At 31.8% G+C, this 13,632-nt stretch overlaps 2 protein-coding genes across 3 annotated transcripts in view; one reads left to right on the forward strand and one right to left on the reverse strand.

Moving 5' to 3' along the window:
* LOC129230073 (transmembrane protease serine 9-like) overlaps positions 1–813 on the forward strand; it is a gene marked incomplete in the record, with an annotated part of 109,558 nt that extends 108,745 nt beyond the window's left edge. The window contains 1 exon segment of the mRNA XM_054864461.1: positions 466–813. Within this exon segment, the coding sequence (XP_054720436.1) occupies positions 466–546 (81 nt within the window).
* An 86-nt stretch (positions 814–899) lies between these two features.
* LOC129230074 (scaffold protein salvador-like) overlaps positions 900–13,632 on the reverse strand; it is a 72,596-nt gene continuing 59,863 nt past the window's right edge. The window contains exons 8-9 of one of the 2 annotated variants that reach the window (XM_054864462.1): positions 7,128–7,189; positions 900–4,626 (exon numbers count right to left, since the gene is read on the reverse strand). In XM_054864462.1, the coding sequence (XP_054720437.1) occupies positions 4,459–4,626; positions 7,128–7,189 (230 nt within the window). In that variant the 3' untranslated portion in view covers positions 900–4,458. The remainder of the gene's footprint in view (positions 4,627–7,127; positions 7,190–13,632) is intronic. The other variant, XM_054864463.1, reaches the window with a different exon arrangement.

Below are 13,632 nucleotides of genomic sequence, written 5' to 3' on the forward strand. Positions count from 1 at the left end.
AATGAAAATACTACTGCATCTGTTAGCTGGTTTTGAAACTCAGAAGAGCAGCAAATATTATCGCATTTAAACCCGGCAAAGTTGTCCTGGTTAAAGGTATATTTTGTCTTTATCTTTCAACTTCCCTCACCATCATCTTGTTCATTGCTGGAATAGTATTGGATCCAATACATGAGGTAGTGAGATTCAAAGAAATGTAAATGAACTTGTTTTGAGTAAAATGTGCCCAAAGTTCAAACAGTAGGTAGGATTTTATTGAAAAGTCTTTCTAAATCATTCTGCATAGCAGCATCTGTCAAGGGACCCCATCTGTTTTGAGGCCACATCGTGCCTCAAAACAGATGGATAATTTCTTCTATAATTGGTACTTGTCATCTCCAAATTTTTAATTTTGCCCCTTCATTTGCAGGTAGCTCTTAATACTTTGTTTACCAAGGATTTGAAATAGAGTATTTTTATTTTCAGGGTGACAAAGGCGCTCCACTAATGAGGTTATATTATGGAAGATATTTACATAGCTGGAGTGGCATCATGGGCAAGCAATGATGGTTGTGCAGCTCCAAAAGCGCCAAGAGTTTTTTCTGCAATCCATTCGAATTTAAAATGGATATCTGAAATAACTGGTCTTTCAGTGGAGTGAAAGTTCCACTGAACTTGACCTGAAGTAAAAGGTTCCGAGGACAGTCTAGAGCTCAGTATTAAAAATCTTGAAACCACTTTCGCGTAATAAAGACTTTATTCTTGACTTAATGCACTTCCTTTCGCTCAAAATTGGAAGATGTAACTTCAAAACATAGTCACAGATAAATTCGTTAGTCATGTAAAAAATAAATAAAATGTCAGAAAAAGGAGAAGAGTTAAAAAAAAAACTAAAAGATAATAAAGAAGGAAGAAAAGAATACGAAAAAAAAGCAGTTTATTTTACATAAGTACATAAAACTTTACAAATACATTTACATATAAAAATACACATCTCAATATTCTATTCAAAAATATTAATATATTTATGTATGAGAAACACAGTGAAGAATATTTCCAAGGCTTGCTAATGCATTGTGGCATGATAATTTCTTGATAAAAATACTTTTACTTTTGAACAATACACAGCTTATCAAAAATAGGCTTCCAAAATTTATGCAATGAACAAGTGAGCACTTGCAAAGAGAAACTTGAAATGTAGATTAAGTGATGCATCAGTGGCGCAGCAAAGAGGGGGGGAGGGCAACCCCCCAGAGACATTGGTCTTAATATAAATGCAAATTCTAATACAGTAGTTTATGCATATGAAAGGGCTGTTTTTAATTTTTAAAAAAACCCTTTAGAAGGTATTTTTGATCAAAAACTCCTTCTAGAAGGTATTTCTGGCTGCGCTAGTGGTGTGCATACATATGTAACAACTAAATTTAAGTAAGTACATACTTAATTTTTGACATTATGTTGTATTCAATTTTTCTATTCAACAGGCACAAGAGTACTATCTGAGTAAAAAGTCTGATATTACACATACAACTGATTCAAAAAAAAAAAAAAAAAGATAGGGGCATGAAATCTTATTCAAAACTAAAAAATGCCCAATACTCAGGTTTGCTCTTTTCTAACAAATAAAATTAATGAGGCAGAATATTCCTAATGGTATACACAGTGCTGTAATGAAAGGGGATGTTGTCCCCCAAACTTCCCACCACTTTTATTGTTAAAAAAACAAATTGATTTCAAATCATCTTTTTTTTTTCCAAGTCTTTCCATACCCCAGGTGAAATCCCCCAAATGTTTTTTTTCCCAATTAGATATGCAAAAATAATTTCATTACAAGAAAGTCTTGAACGTCCACCATCATTTTCAAAACATAGAAGTATTTCACTGAAGATTCTTTCATAAAATTGGCAGAACTTAAGATTGGTCTCATTTAAAGTGTAATGTAGGTTAAGCCAATCTTCTCGGAGAGACTTTTGCATGAACAAAAAATGAGGGGAAAATGTGAGAAAGTTATTTTTTTAAAAAAGGTATATAAGTCTGAAAGTTGCAAAGTCTGAAGAATCTTATCCCTGTTGCAAACTAAATTTCTTAAAATCATACACTATTGCATTACAGCAACTGATAATGCTGTGAAAAACTTTTGATCCTAAATTGAACCATGTATCGAGAGAAAACATTTTCTTTTACAGTCTTAATGGAATAGCCAATTTTCCACGAAAAATTATTCTACTAAGCATATTTATTCCATTAAACAGGATTAAAATAACAGACATCAGCGGTTTGGTGCATTGAAAATGCATTACATTAAGCGGGATATTCTTTTAACCGATATTCTAATAAGTGTGCTTGACTGTACTATAAACCTTTTCAGATGAAATGCAAAACAATTGAATGCAAAAGATGTTTTCCACATTCACTTTTTATGTATCTGCATCTTCCTTTAGGTCACAAAACAGGTGATACTAAAGAAGACGGAAAAGTTAAACGCTACAATTAAAAACAAAAAAAATCTCAGAACACTTTAAAACAGGATGAGTAAAATAACCTTTTAAACTGTTTTGTACAGATGGTAAAAATCGATACACATCAGGTCTTCCCTTTTTAGTATGACCCTGCACTTAGTACAGTGAAATCTCGTTACAACAAACTCCAAGGGACCAATAAAATATTTCATTGTAATGGAACCGTCTAAAAAGTTACTTTATTTTTATAAAAGTGTTAGTTTTACAAACACCCTAATATACGTAAATCTGCAACTTTTACAGTTACAAAAAATCTAAAATATAATTAACACATTAATTATTCTTAAAAAAAGTTTGAACACTGAACTTTTATTTATTGGTCGTCATCACAAAAAGTGTTGTTATTTTCTTTTATGCGAGATATTTGGTCCCAGTAGACATTATAAAAGATTCTAATTGATAAACATTATGACCACATGAACCCTTTCTGAATTTGCAAGGTGCCTTGCGTTTGGTGTGCAGAAATCGCCTGCGCTTGGATGGACACTAGCTTTTGTTGCCACACATCAACCCACGTTTCAGTACGAGTGCATTTCCACCTTGAATGCCTCTGTGTTGAAAGTACGGAATTTTCACGTAACGACTTGTGAAAGTTGTTTTTTAGTTTTGAAAACAGCATTATGTACAAAATATTCCAACTGACTTTAAGAAAAATATTTCATTGTAACGAATTTTTGGAAAAAATCTCTTCTTTAAAATGAGATTTTTTATACATTATCTTAAAGCGTTTTAAAACCGGACTGAACATTTTGTTCGTTGTATCGAAAATTTCGTTGTATCGGTATTCGTTGTAACAGGATTTCACTGTATTAGAGAAAAATTAACAATAAAAAAAATATTTGAGTAAGTGTTAGAGTGAATCATTTTTTTTAAAATCCTTGTTATTATTCCTGATTATCCAAACGTAATAGGATCCAACGCTTTTAGACTTCTACCAGATTCTACCAATCAGATGTCCTCTCAAGACACAAGAAGATCATCCATCTTGTATGTTCTCAAGAACAAGGAAGAAAAGCCAATCAGAAGCAGTTACATCAAATTTGAAATTTGTGCCCTGTTGATGGAAAATTAAGATCCAAAGTATTTTAAGATCAGACTTGAAGAGCTTGTTTTCAAGTAGTCAATTCTTTCCATTCCTGAAAAAACACGATTTTGTTACGTAAGGAGTTAAAGGAAAAGATAATTTTTACAAATAATGATAATAACACCTTGTCATGTAGTTAAACAAACTCCAACAATACAGTTGTTATAAGCAGGGCAATAAGTGTTATAAGCAGGGTCCAACAACTCTGGGTTCCAGTTTGTTAAGAAGACTAACAAAATTTGCCCGAGTTACCAGTTCTGTGTGTGTGGTGACAAGAATCTTTCAGAAGTCCTGTTACACTAATATTTTCTATAAAATCTGAAGAATAATCTGGCAGGAGCCTAAAATGTTCCTTGGTGTCTAAGATTTTGCGATTTTTGTCAGTCCCTGATTATAAGTGATGGATGAAATGTTGACAAATATTACAGCAAACTCGTAAGACATTTTGGTTATTATTTTAATTTATGACTGGAAGTACGATTCTGAACCCAAGCATGAGGTAAAGACAATTTCACGTAATTCAAGATTTTAAATTAGAGTACATTTGAAAATGCCACTTTTATAACATTAGTTTCCAATGACATTTAGCTCCATTTTAAATACAAGAAAACTTCTACGTTGTCTTTCAAAGCATTTTGAAATAATTATTATTAAAAAACATCATCTTTAAGTGCCACTCAACATTTAAAAATAGTTACCAACACTCATCTTCAAACCAATTCATACTTTCAAACACACACATTCTTAGATTAAGCTCGAAATTTTGGATAAAAATGATTCTGCAGTTTTATCACAACCACATATCACTAGAATTTTGTAAATATTTCCATACAGATATAAAAATAAATAGGATAGATATTTGCTTGCTAAATGATTTTAATTAGAGTTTCTTTCTTCCTTTTCTTTCAAGCATCTGTCCATTTCTTTCAGAAGTGCAAGTCGATATGCTTCGTAGCTCATAACAATACTTTCAAGCTCTTGTCTGTGAAGTCTATTTAACATGGCTTGAAAGCAGTCTAATTCAGGCAGTCTAAATAACTCCCACTAGAAATAAGAATTGGGAAACATTAGAAACAACTGAAAAATACAGTGGGTAGTGATTAAAACATACAACAAAACTGCAAGGAAAAAAGTTTCATGTCATGTTATGGAGGTAAATTGTCTAATTTGTTTCCCTTCAATGCTAACATTTATTTATTTTTTTTTTTAAAGGAAAGGCATGTTTTCACTCAATCAAGAAAGAATTTTCTTCTTTTTTTTTGTCTGAGATGTTGCCAATCATTTCACATGCATACGAACTAAATTTAGAATGTTATTTTACTTATTCTAAATGCTAGCTTTTCTTAGGACAAATAGTGCATGTATATTTTCAAACTAAAATTTTGAATTACAAAACAAAAACAATTATTTACTTCGTAACAAACTTAAAAAGTTGTTTAATCAAAGAAAGAAAAAGAATCTTGTGCAGGATGGAGAAAGATTGCCCAAGGAACAGTCGGCTTATGTCATTTTAAAGGGTTGGTGAAATTGAGTAGCAATCTCTAAACTTTCTACATTACTTGCTATTTCGTTAACAGTGAACCAAATAAAGCATGCTAAACAAAAATAGAAAATTATTTTTTACAAGCATGAGATTTTTCATAAATTCTTATATTTTGACTCTTAAGTATTAATTAAAAAAAACAAAATAACATTGAGAATTTTTTCCCCTTGAACTTGAAGATCAAAATAAAAATTAGTTGAATCTACCAATAAGCGAAAAATCACACGTATGAAAACTTGATCCATTCATCATTAACTCAAGAACAGCTCTTTTAACGTTGCTTATTTGGTTTTATTAAACATTAAAATGTGGGTATTTTTGGTATTTTAATTTGTTATATAAGTAAAAATTTGCTGTAGGAACCCATGGGCTCCTTTGTATAACACTAATTGTACAATACGGTTTCAATATTACATGGTACCAAAATTTGCGATTATTATAACACAGTTTCGATATTACACGGTACGAAACTTGAATTTAATACTTCAAGGTTTTGATATAACTCCAATGTTATATTTTAAAAAGATGGAATTTCATTTTTGTTTAATACATTCTGTTAAAGGTTAATAACTCTAATAAATTTTTACTTTATTTTTAATGGAACTTGGTTTTGATATAGCACGGAACACGGTTTCGATATAACATGATACATCTTAACCTGATTTTTCTCATGCACATACATAATTAGTATTAAAAATAAGTAAAAATGTTATTTAAAAAAAAGTCTCGTATAACACAGTTTCGATACTACATGGAACGAATTAATCGTGTTATACGAGGGACATCCCTGTACTTCTGACTGTACTGCTGTTTTTTAACTTTCTTGGTAAAGAAATTGATAAACAGCAAAAATTAGAAACTTGTTTAGCTTTCAGGGTTGGACGGTACTATAGTTGAGCAGGGGGGGGGGAGGTGCTGCCTCCTGACATATTTGGTACCTTGTAATAAAAATAATGCAAATAGGTTGCAAACTACATAACTACAGCACTAGGGAAAAAACTTGTTTCAAAAGTGACATGTAAATTTCATATTATCCTGATGACAAAATCAGCCACAACTTGCATTGGCATGTAAAATTTATTGTTAGAATTTTATATATGTTTTAATTCTGTGGTGGGAAAATAATGCACAATAACTGTAAATTTTTCTCTCTTTTTTTCTTTCTTTTGCATTTTTGTCATCTATTGCACTTTATCTTTACTGTACAAGCTTGCTTATTTGGTTTGCATTGAAAATAAAGCCCGGAAGAAACGTCAATTTCCAACATCTCCCTCTTGTTAGTATGGAACGTTAGACTAAAGGGAACATGGAATGATTGCTGCCAATTCACCCATGTTAAAGCGGCAACCCCCCCTCCCAACATCTGGGCTGAAGGGGGACATTCCCTTTAAAATTTGAACCTTATTTCAAACCCTATACATATTTTTATAACACATAAATGAGAATAATTATTCATGAAAACATATGGGAACATAAAGAAATCAAACTACATTGCTTGATCCATTTTACATTAAATTAACAGAAAAAATATACATATTCCAGTTGATTGAAACATAGTTGATGAAAAGTCATGAAAATAGAGCAACAATGCTTTAAGAAAGATCTTAACTTCAGCTTGTATTCTTTGTGTGTGTGTGTTTTGTTATTACATTCTGCTTATTGCAATGGAGAAAATAAAGAAAACAGTACAGCACTAGGTGTCAAGGAATATTATGTACCAATGATATGACACATTATTAGTAGAAAGAAAATCAGCGTCACAAGCACAGCTGACAAACTAATCTTTCTTAGTTAGAGCACAGCGTGCTCTAACTAAGAAAAAACTGACAGCAGCAATCATTAAACAGACATTTTAAACTGGAAAAACTTGAGAAGGCTATGGGAACTTTCTATAACTTGAACTATCAATTATTCGAACGTTTTAGCATACTTTGAGTTCTTGAGAGTAAACTGTATTTTTAACCATGCATATATAAGATATTTAACAAACTAATTAGATTACCTTCAGCTTGTGATCCAGTTCCAGAGGAGCTTTGGAATACACATACAGCCAATGAGGAATTTCTGTGAAACAATATATAAAAATGTCAGCAAAAAAAATGAGAAAACTTAATAACAGCACTAAAATCACAAAAAATAAATTCTCAATCTTGCTTAATAAAATGATTATGTATTAAACAAAGTTGGATAATAATATTGCATAAGTAAACCATAAATTGCTCAGTTGGGTAGAATGCGTGGTGTTAGACGTGAGGTGTCAATGAGCTTTTGATACTGTCTTGATTGTAATTGATCAGGTCTTCCTTTCACTTGATTATTTTCAGTTGGTAGGAGTTGTACACATTCTATTTCTTTTTCTTGTTTAACCTCCAGATGAGGTTCTTCAACTTTTCTGGATGGGGCCTAGCAAACGGAAAAATGGGATTTTAAGCAACATAAAAGATCCCCCCCCCCAAATGAAAATGTTTGGGAAAGTAGTGTCTCAATTAAAGACAAACTCGACCAAGCATTTCAAAATGGAGCCAAAGAAATCAGTTGTCATCTCTGGAGTAGATAGTTAGATTGGTTTGATAAAAAGAAGAAAATTCCACAAGGAAATTAAAAATTTAACCCAAAAAGAAGACTCAGTACAAGTTACCAGAAGCCAGAATTTAGTTGCTGGAACAAAAAGCCTAAAAACAGCAAACAAGCTTGTTCAACTTAAAAAATTCAATGATACAGACGTTGGTGCATGCGTATAATTGAAGAATTCATTACATCAAAGTACCCCATAAAAGGAGTGAGTGTGGATATTCCGTTGGAATACTTAGCCAAAAAATTAGAGGAAGAAATCAAAGTGATACAACTAATTCATTTCACAAAATGCGGATCAGCAGAACTGACTACTACCGTTCTTCTGAAAGAATTAGGAAAATCAGATAGAGAAAACATATATTTTGAACGCAATAGATAGACTAGAAGAGCAGCCAAAAATCTGCTATAATTGCCAGCGTTACGGACACATCAAAAGATATTGTGAAAGTGAAACTTGTTGCCCCAGATATAGGAAAAAACCATGAAAATTGTGAAATCGTGCCTAAATGCATTCATTGCGGAGGGAAACACATTAGCTCTAGTAAAAGCTGTTCTCACTATCAAGAACGAGCCAGGAAGATCAATAATCCTACCACTGAAATGAAGAAAACGTAGGCAAAGAAAGCCCCAAGCAGGACCCCGAGTCCCAGTGATAATCACACACAGTCGTTACCGACCGCTGAATTATCCAAAATCCAACAACTTGAAACAATAGTAGCTGAGAAAAATAAAGAAATTGAGCAGTTGTCCGAAACACTGAAAAAGGTGCTAGGGGAACTGAATTTACTAAAAGAACAGTTTGTTGAACTCGAACAAAGCCAAATAAAAACAAAGGTAGCCATCATAGAGGGCAACTCGTACGGTTTCCCTATTAGTCTGTTGCCTATTGTTGCTGAGAATCCTGACTTTACCAATATGGAGCCTCTGCCTGATCTTGTCATTGATGATGAATGCTAATTTTCTTTCCCTATTAGTCAGTTGCCTATTGTTGCTGAGAATCCTGACTTTACCAATATGGAGCCTCTGCCTGATCTTGTCATTGATGATGAATGCTAATTTTCTTTCTCCTATTTTTCCCGGAGTGGTTTTTTTTTTACTTTCCTGGAATACCCGTGGCCTTCGGCCGAACTTAGATTATCTGAAATTTTTTATTGCGTGAACCAACCCTCTGGTCATATGCGTACAAGAGACATGGCTTCCCACAGGTAAAATACCTGTTTTACCTAATTTTGTTTGTTATGCGATTGAGAAAGCATGGAAGGTGGATTATGTACCTACATCCGTATGGATATTTCTTCTCTTATAAGTTTTCTTCCACGGGACTTGAATTACAGCAAAATCCCATTGATACAGCAAAAGACAGTTGAACTAACACCCCCTAGACTGGTACAAGCCTACCAACGGGCTGCTTTCAGCCATGATTGCGCAACGTAGGTAGGCTGACGAAAACTGAGCAGGATTGCTATCTTTCAGAAAAAATCCTAATGCGATAAAAAAGCCAACTTGGCGATACTTTACTGCTCAAGCACGCGCACTGTGCTCAGATTCAACCTTTTGGAGAGGGATATTTCCGTTATTGTTTACAAACATGTGCTTTTCGCTCTTGTAGAAAAAAGCTAGTTATGCGGAAGAAATTAAAACTAATCGGCAAATTTCAAATTAAAAGTAATACTACAATAAGTGCTGAATGGTTTTTCAGTGTGTGGTGCTTAATTGCCGAGGAAATTATGAGGCAAACGGGCCAAAAGTTGACATTTGGATTTCCCAAAAATGATGAAATTCGCCAAAAGTGGATAGCTGCTATACCAAGAAATTTTGAAGTAACAAGAAATTCTAGAGTAAGTAAACTTTTTTATAGCTTGTTATTAAATTGAATTATGTTTATTATATTTTAAATGTATGCAAAATTGAAGCTCAATGAATTATGAAATACAAACTTAATTCATAATGTAATTATTTTGTTACAGGTATGTGAGGTTCATTTCAAAGCTAGTGACATCAGACGAGCTACAGAGTTTACTTGTGAAAAAACTGGGAAGAAAATAGCTGTGCCGTTGGAACAACCTCAATTAAATAAAGATGCCATTCCAAGCATTTTCCCTGGTTGTCCAGTGTATCTTTCAACAAGTAAGCAAGTACGAGAGGAACCAGAGGTCAAAAGAAAAAGGATAGAGCTTTTCCAGCTAGGAAATGTATTAACAGAAAGTTTAGGAACTTATGAGCAGCATAATTTAAAGTTTGAAGTGGACACTTTAAATGAACTACGTGAAAAAATTTCATTGCTGGATTTAAGTAATGGATTTAATTCTGTAAGTACTGAAAATAATTTTTCTTTTATTAAAGTTTTAATGGTAAATGAAATACCAAAACATATTTATGTAATTGTTGACATAGATCTATCACTAAATGCAGTCATAAACCAAGTAAAATTGAAAAAATTCAATGAATTAGAGTTTCCCATGATTATTGATAATATTCACCAAATTTCGAAAGTTTTATGCAGTTTAAATCAAAATGTTATGACTGAAGGATCCAAATGTAATGAAATTCAAAATTTAATTAATTCTTTTACTTTTCAACAATCTAAATTAGAAACTGTGTGCTCTGAAAATGAGAAATTAGGTGTTAACTTCATTAAAGATCAGTTGTCTTTACTGTTCACTGAAAAAAATCAAAACAGATATAAACCAGATTTTTTAATATTTTCTTCACTGCTTTTATCAATATCTCCTCATACTTATAACTTTTTGAGAAATAGTGGATTTCTTACTTTGCCTCATCATTCAACTGTCAAAAAATTATTTGCTTCTTACAATATGAATCCCAAAAATGAATTGAATGATGACAATTTTTTATCTTACCTTAGACAAAAGTTTAATTGCTTATCTGATAAAGCAGTTACTGTTATGATGGATGAAGTTCATCTTAAACCGTTTTTTGACTTTAAGGGAGGAAATGTTTTAGGTTCATCTTATAATAGTTCTGAAGCTACTAACTCAGCTTATGTTTTTATGATACAGAGTGTACAATCAAGTTATAAAGATGTTGTCGCAATAATGCCTGTAAAAACTATTAATGCTGATGTACTTCATGAATTTCTTTACAAAGTTATAAATGGTCTTGAATCAATAGATTTTCACACATTTTGTGTTTCAAGTGACAATAATTCTGTAAACTGTAGAGCAATGTCAAAATTTTCAATACCTAATAAAGTTCAAGTTGTTTATCCACAACCCAAGTGATAGTAAACGAAAATTAATTTTCTTAATTGACAGTATTCATATAATTAAATGTGCGAGGAACAATTGGCTCAATCGAAAAAAATGAAAATTCTTGTATGTTTTATCCTGAGTTTCCTTCAGAAAGTGACGATATTAAACAAAATGAAAGATTGAAAACAGCCTCATTTCAATCTCTACATAAATTACACGAGTTTGAAAAAGATAATGTAATTAAATATGCAACTACTTTGAACACCAAATCCCTCTTTCCTTCTAACATAGAAAGACAAAATGTTAAACTGGCTTTAAACATATTTAATAGACAATTAATTGGAGCAAAGAATCACTTGAAGAAAAATGCAATGTATTAGATTTAAAATCAACAGTTGAATATATTAAAATTTTTGTCAACTGGTGGGATATTATGAATGTGAGAACAGTAACAAAAGGGTATCATAAGAGAAATGAATATCAGCATCCCCTTAGATTAAAAGCCCTTCATTTAAATACTTAATTAAATTTTGTGAATGGTTGAACTTATGGAAGGAAACAGCTACCGACACTGGTAGGTTAACTCAAGAAACTTTTCTTGCTTTATCCTTAACAACAGAAGGAATTATATAAGTTTGTCAGTACTGTACTGAAGAATTGGGTATGGAATTCATACTACCAGGCAAATTTCAAACTGACTGTCTGGAAGCTCGATTTGGTAAATACAGACAGTTAGCTGGTGGTCAGTATGACATTTCAATAATCCAATTGTATGAAACAGAAATAAAGCTAAGGCTTCAGTCAACTTTGCCCCTAATTTTGAAATCCAATGCATTTGGCAAGGTCTCAATAAATATAAACAATTTCACACAGAATGAAAGTGAGTTCTCCAGTAACAAAGAACTTTTATGTCCTAATGAAATCGAGTAACAGTTACAGAACATGATTTACAACTGTCTACTCAAGTTTTGCCTGTAATTGTTTATCTTGCTGGATATGCAGTTCATAAAACATTGAAATTTTTGAAGGATTGTCCCTCATGCAAATCTTTGTGGTTAAAGGATGAAGAAGAGACTGTACATTTTCATGAAAATGACATTTTGATACACCATCAAGATCGAGGAGGTTTAAAATACCCTGCAGATGATGTTATCACAATATTCGTATATTGCTATGCAGTAATTTCAAAATTATTATCTGTTAATGAAGACAGTTTTCTGAAAGTTCATAATCAGAGAGCTGTCTCTTTGCAGATAATACAAAATATGCTAGAAAAAGAAGAAAAGCATTTGGCTTTTGATTACTGTGAAAATAATTATTCTGCAGTAGTTATTTAGCATTGCATTGTAAAAAAAATAATATATTTCTGAATGACCACTGTAAATTAAAAAATGACAGCATTTCCTATGCATCCCATACAAAAGCAAAAGAGAGAAAATTAAAAACTTTAATGAAAAATAAAAATCAAAACTAATTAGCAAAAACTTTCCTTTTTTGAATATTGTGTTTTTAATTTTGTAATGGAACCTAAATATATATTCCAAGAGTTTTGTTACTGTGTTCATTGAATTTATAATGTAATAAAATATTTTCTAACAGAATTTGTTCTAATTATTGTCAATTTCTCATTTCTAATTTAATTGTAAATTTATTTTATATGGCTGTAATTTATCCTTTCCCGATGTTATGATTAATAACTAGGCCATTAAATCCTGATCTTAGTATTGAATATGCAAGCATGTTATCTCAAATCTTAAACACTTTACATTATTTTATAATTAAACATAACAACAATAAACAAAGGCTTAAAAGCATTAAGCATTCATTATATTGGTATTTTTTATGACTGAGCATGTTAAACTATTCAGTAATTCTTTCATTAAAAAAAAAGAAGGTAAGTAAAATTTATTTTGAAGCGAATAAGTATTATTAATTTTAAATCAAATTGGTAACTTTTAAAAAAGTTAAAAAAAAAACTTGCTTCCTTTAATTAATGCTTTTACTTTTATTAATATATTAAAATAATTATTAAAACCAACCCTATTAAAAAATCACAAGAGAAAGTTTGCAACGGAAGGAACTACGATCGCGAGAAACTATCAGCCTACCTGAGTGAGTAGTGCTTTCCTCGTCTTGCCGCTTGTCCCAGTGTAGGGGGTGTTGGTTGAACGCAGCAAAATCCTCAGATAGTTCGTTAAAACAGATATAACGAAATATCTGTTTTAACGAAGTGAAATTTCAATCCCAGTTTAATTTCCATTACATTGCGGAAAATCCATAACAACGAAATTCTCGTTACAACGAGCAAAATTTTTGTTCTATTTAAGTTCATTGTAATGGGATTTCACTCTATTAGCTGTTTCTATTATTTATGAAAAAGTTACTTACGCAATCATTAACTGCTGTAGAGCACCAGGCTCCATTAACAATTCTGTACTTAATGTTCTTAAAAACCTTGAATCAAATAAGGCTATCTTCACTGGTGATTTTAATGCTCATAACCAAGTATTTGGGGACAGAATCACTACTAATTGCAGTACAAAAGTCGCAAATTGTAATAAAAGAATCGAAGTTAATAGTTATAAATGATATGTCACCAACCAGAATTAACAGAGGGAAAGAAGATGGTATATTAGATTTAACAGCAAGTGAGTAAGGATTTGGTAATGGGTTTCAATTGGGTAAGACTTGATGAAAGATCACAGAGTGACCATTTCCCAA

This window comes from Uloborus diversus, chromosome 9 (genome assembly GCF_026930045.1).
Source record: "Uloborus diversus isolate 005 chromosome 9, Udiv.v.3.1, whole genome shotgun sequence".
NCBI classification, from domain to species: Eukaryota; Metazoa; Arthropoda; class Arachnida; order Araneae; family Uloboridae; genus Uloborus; species Uloborus diversus.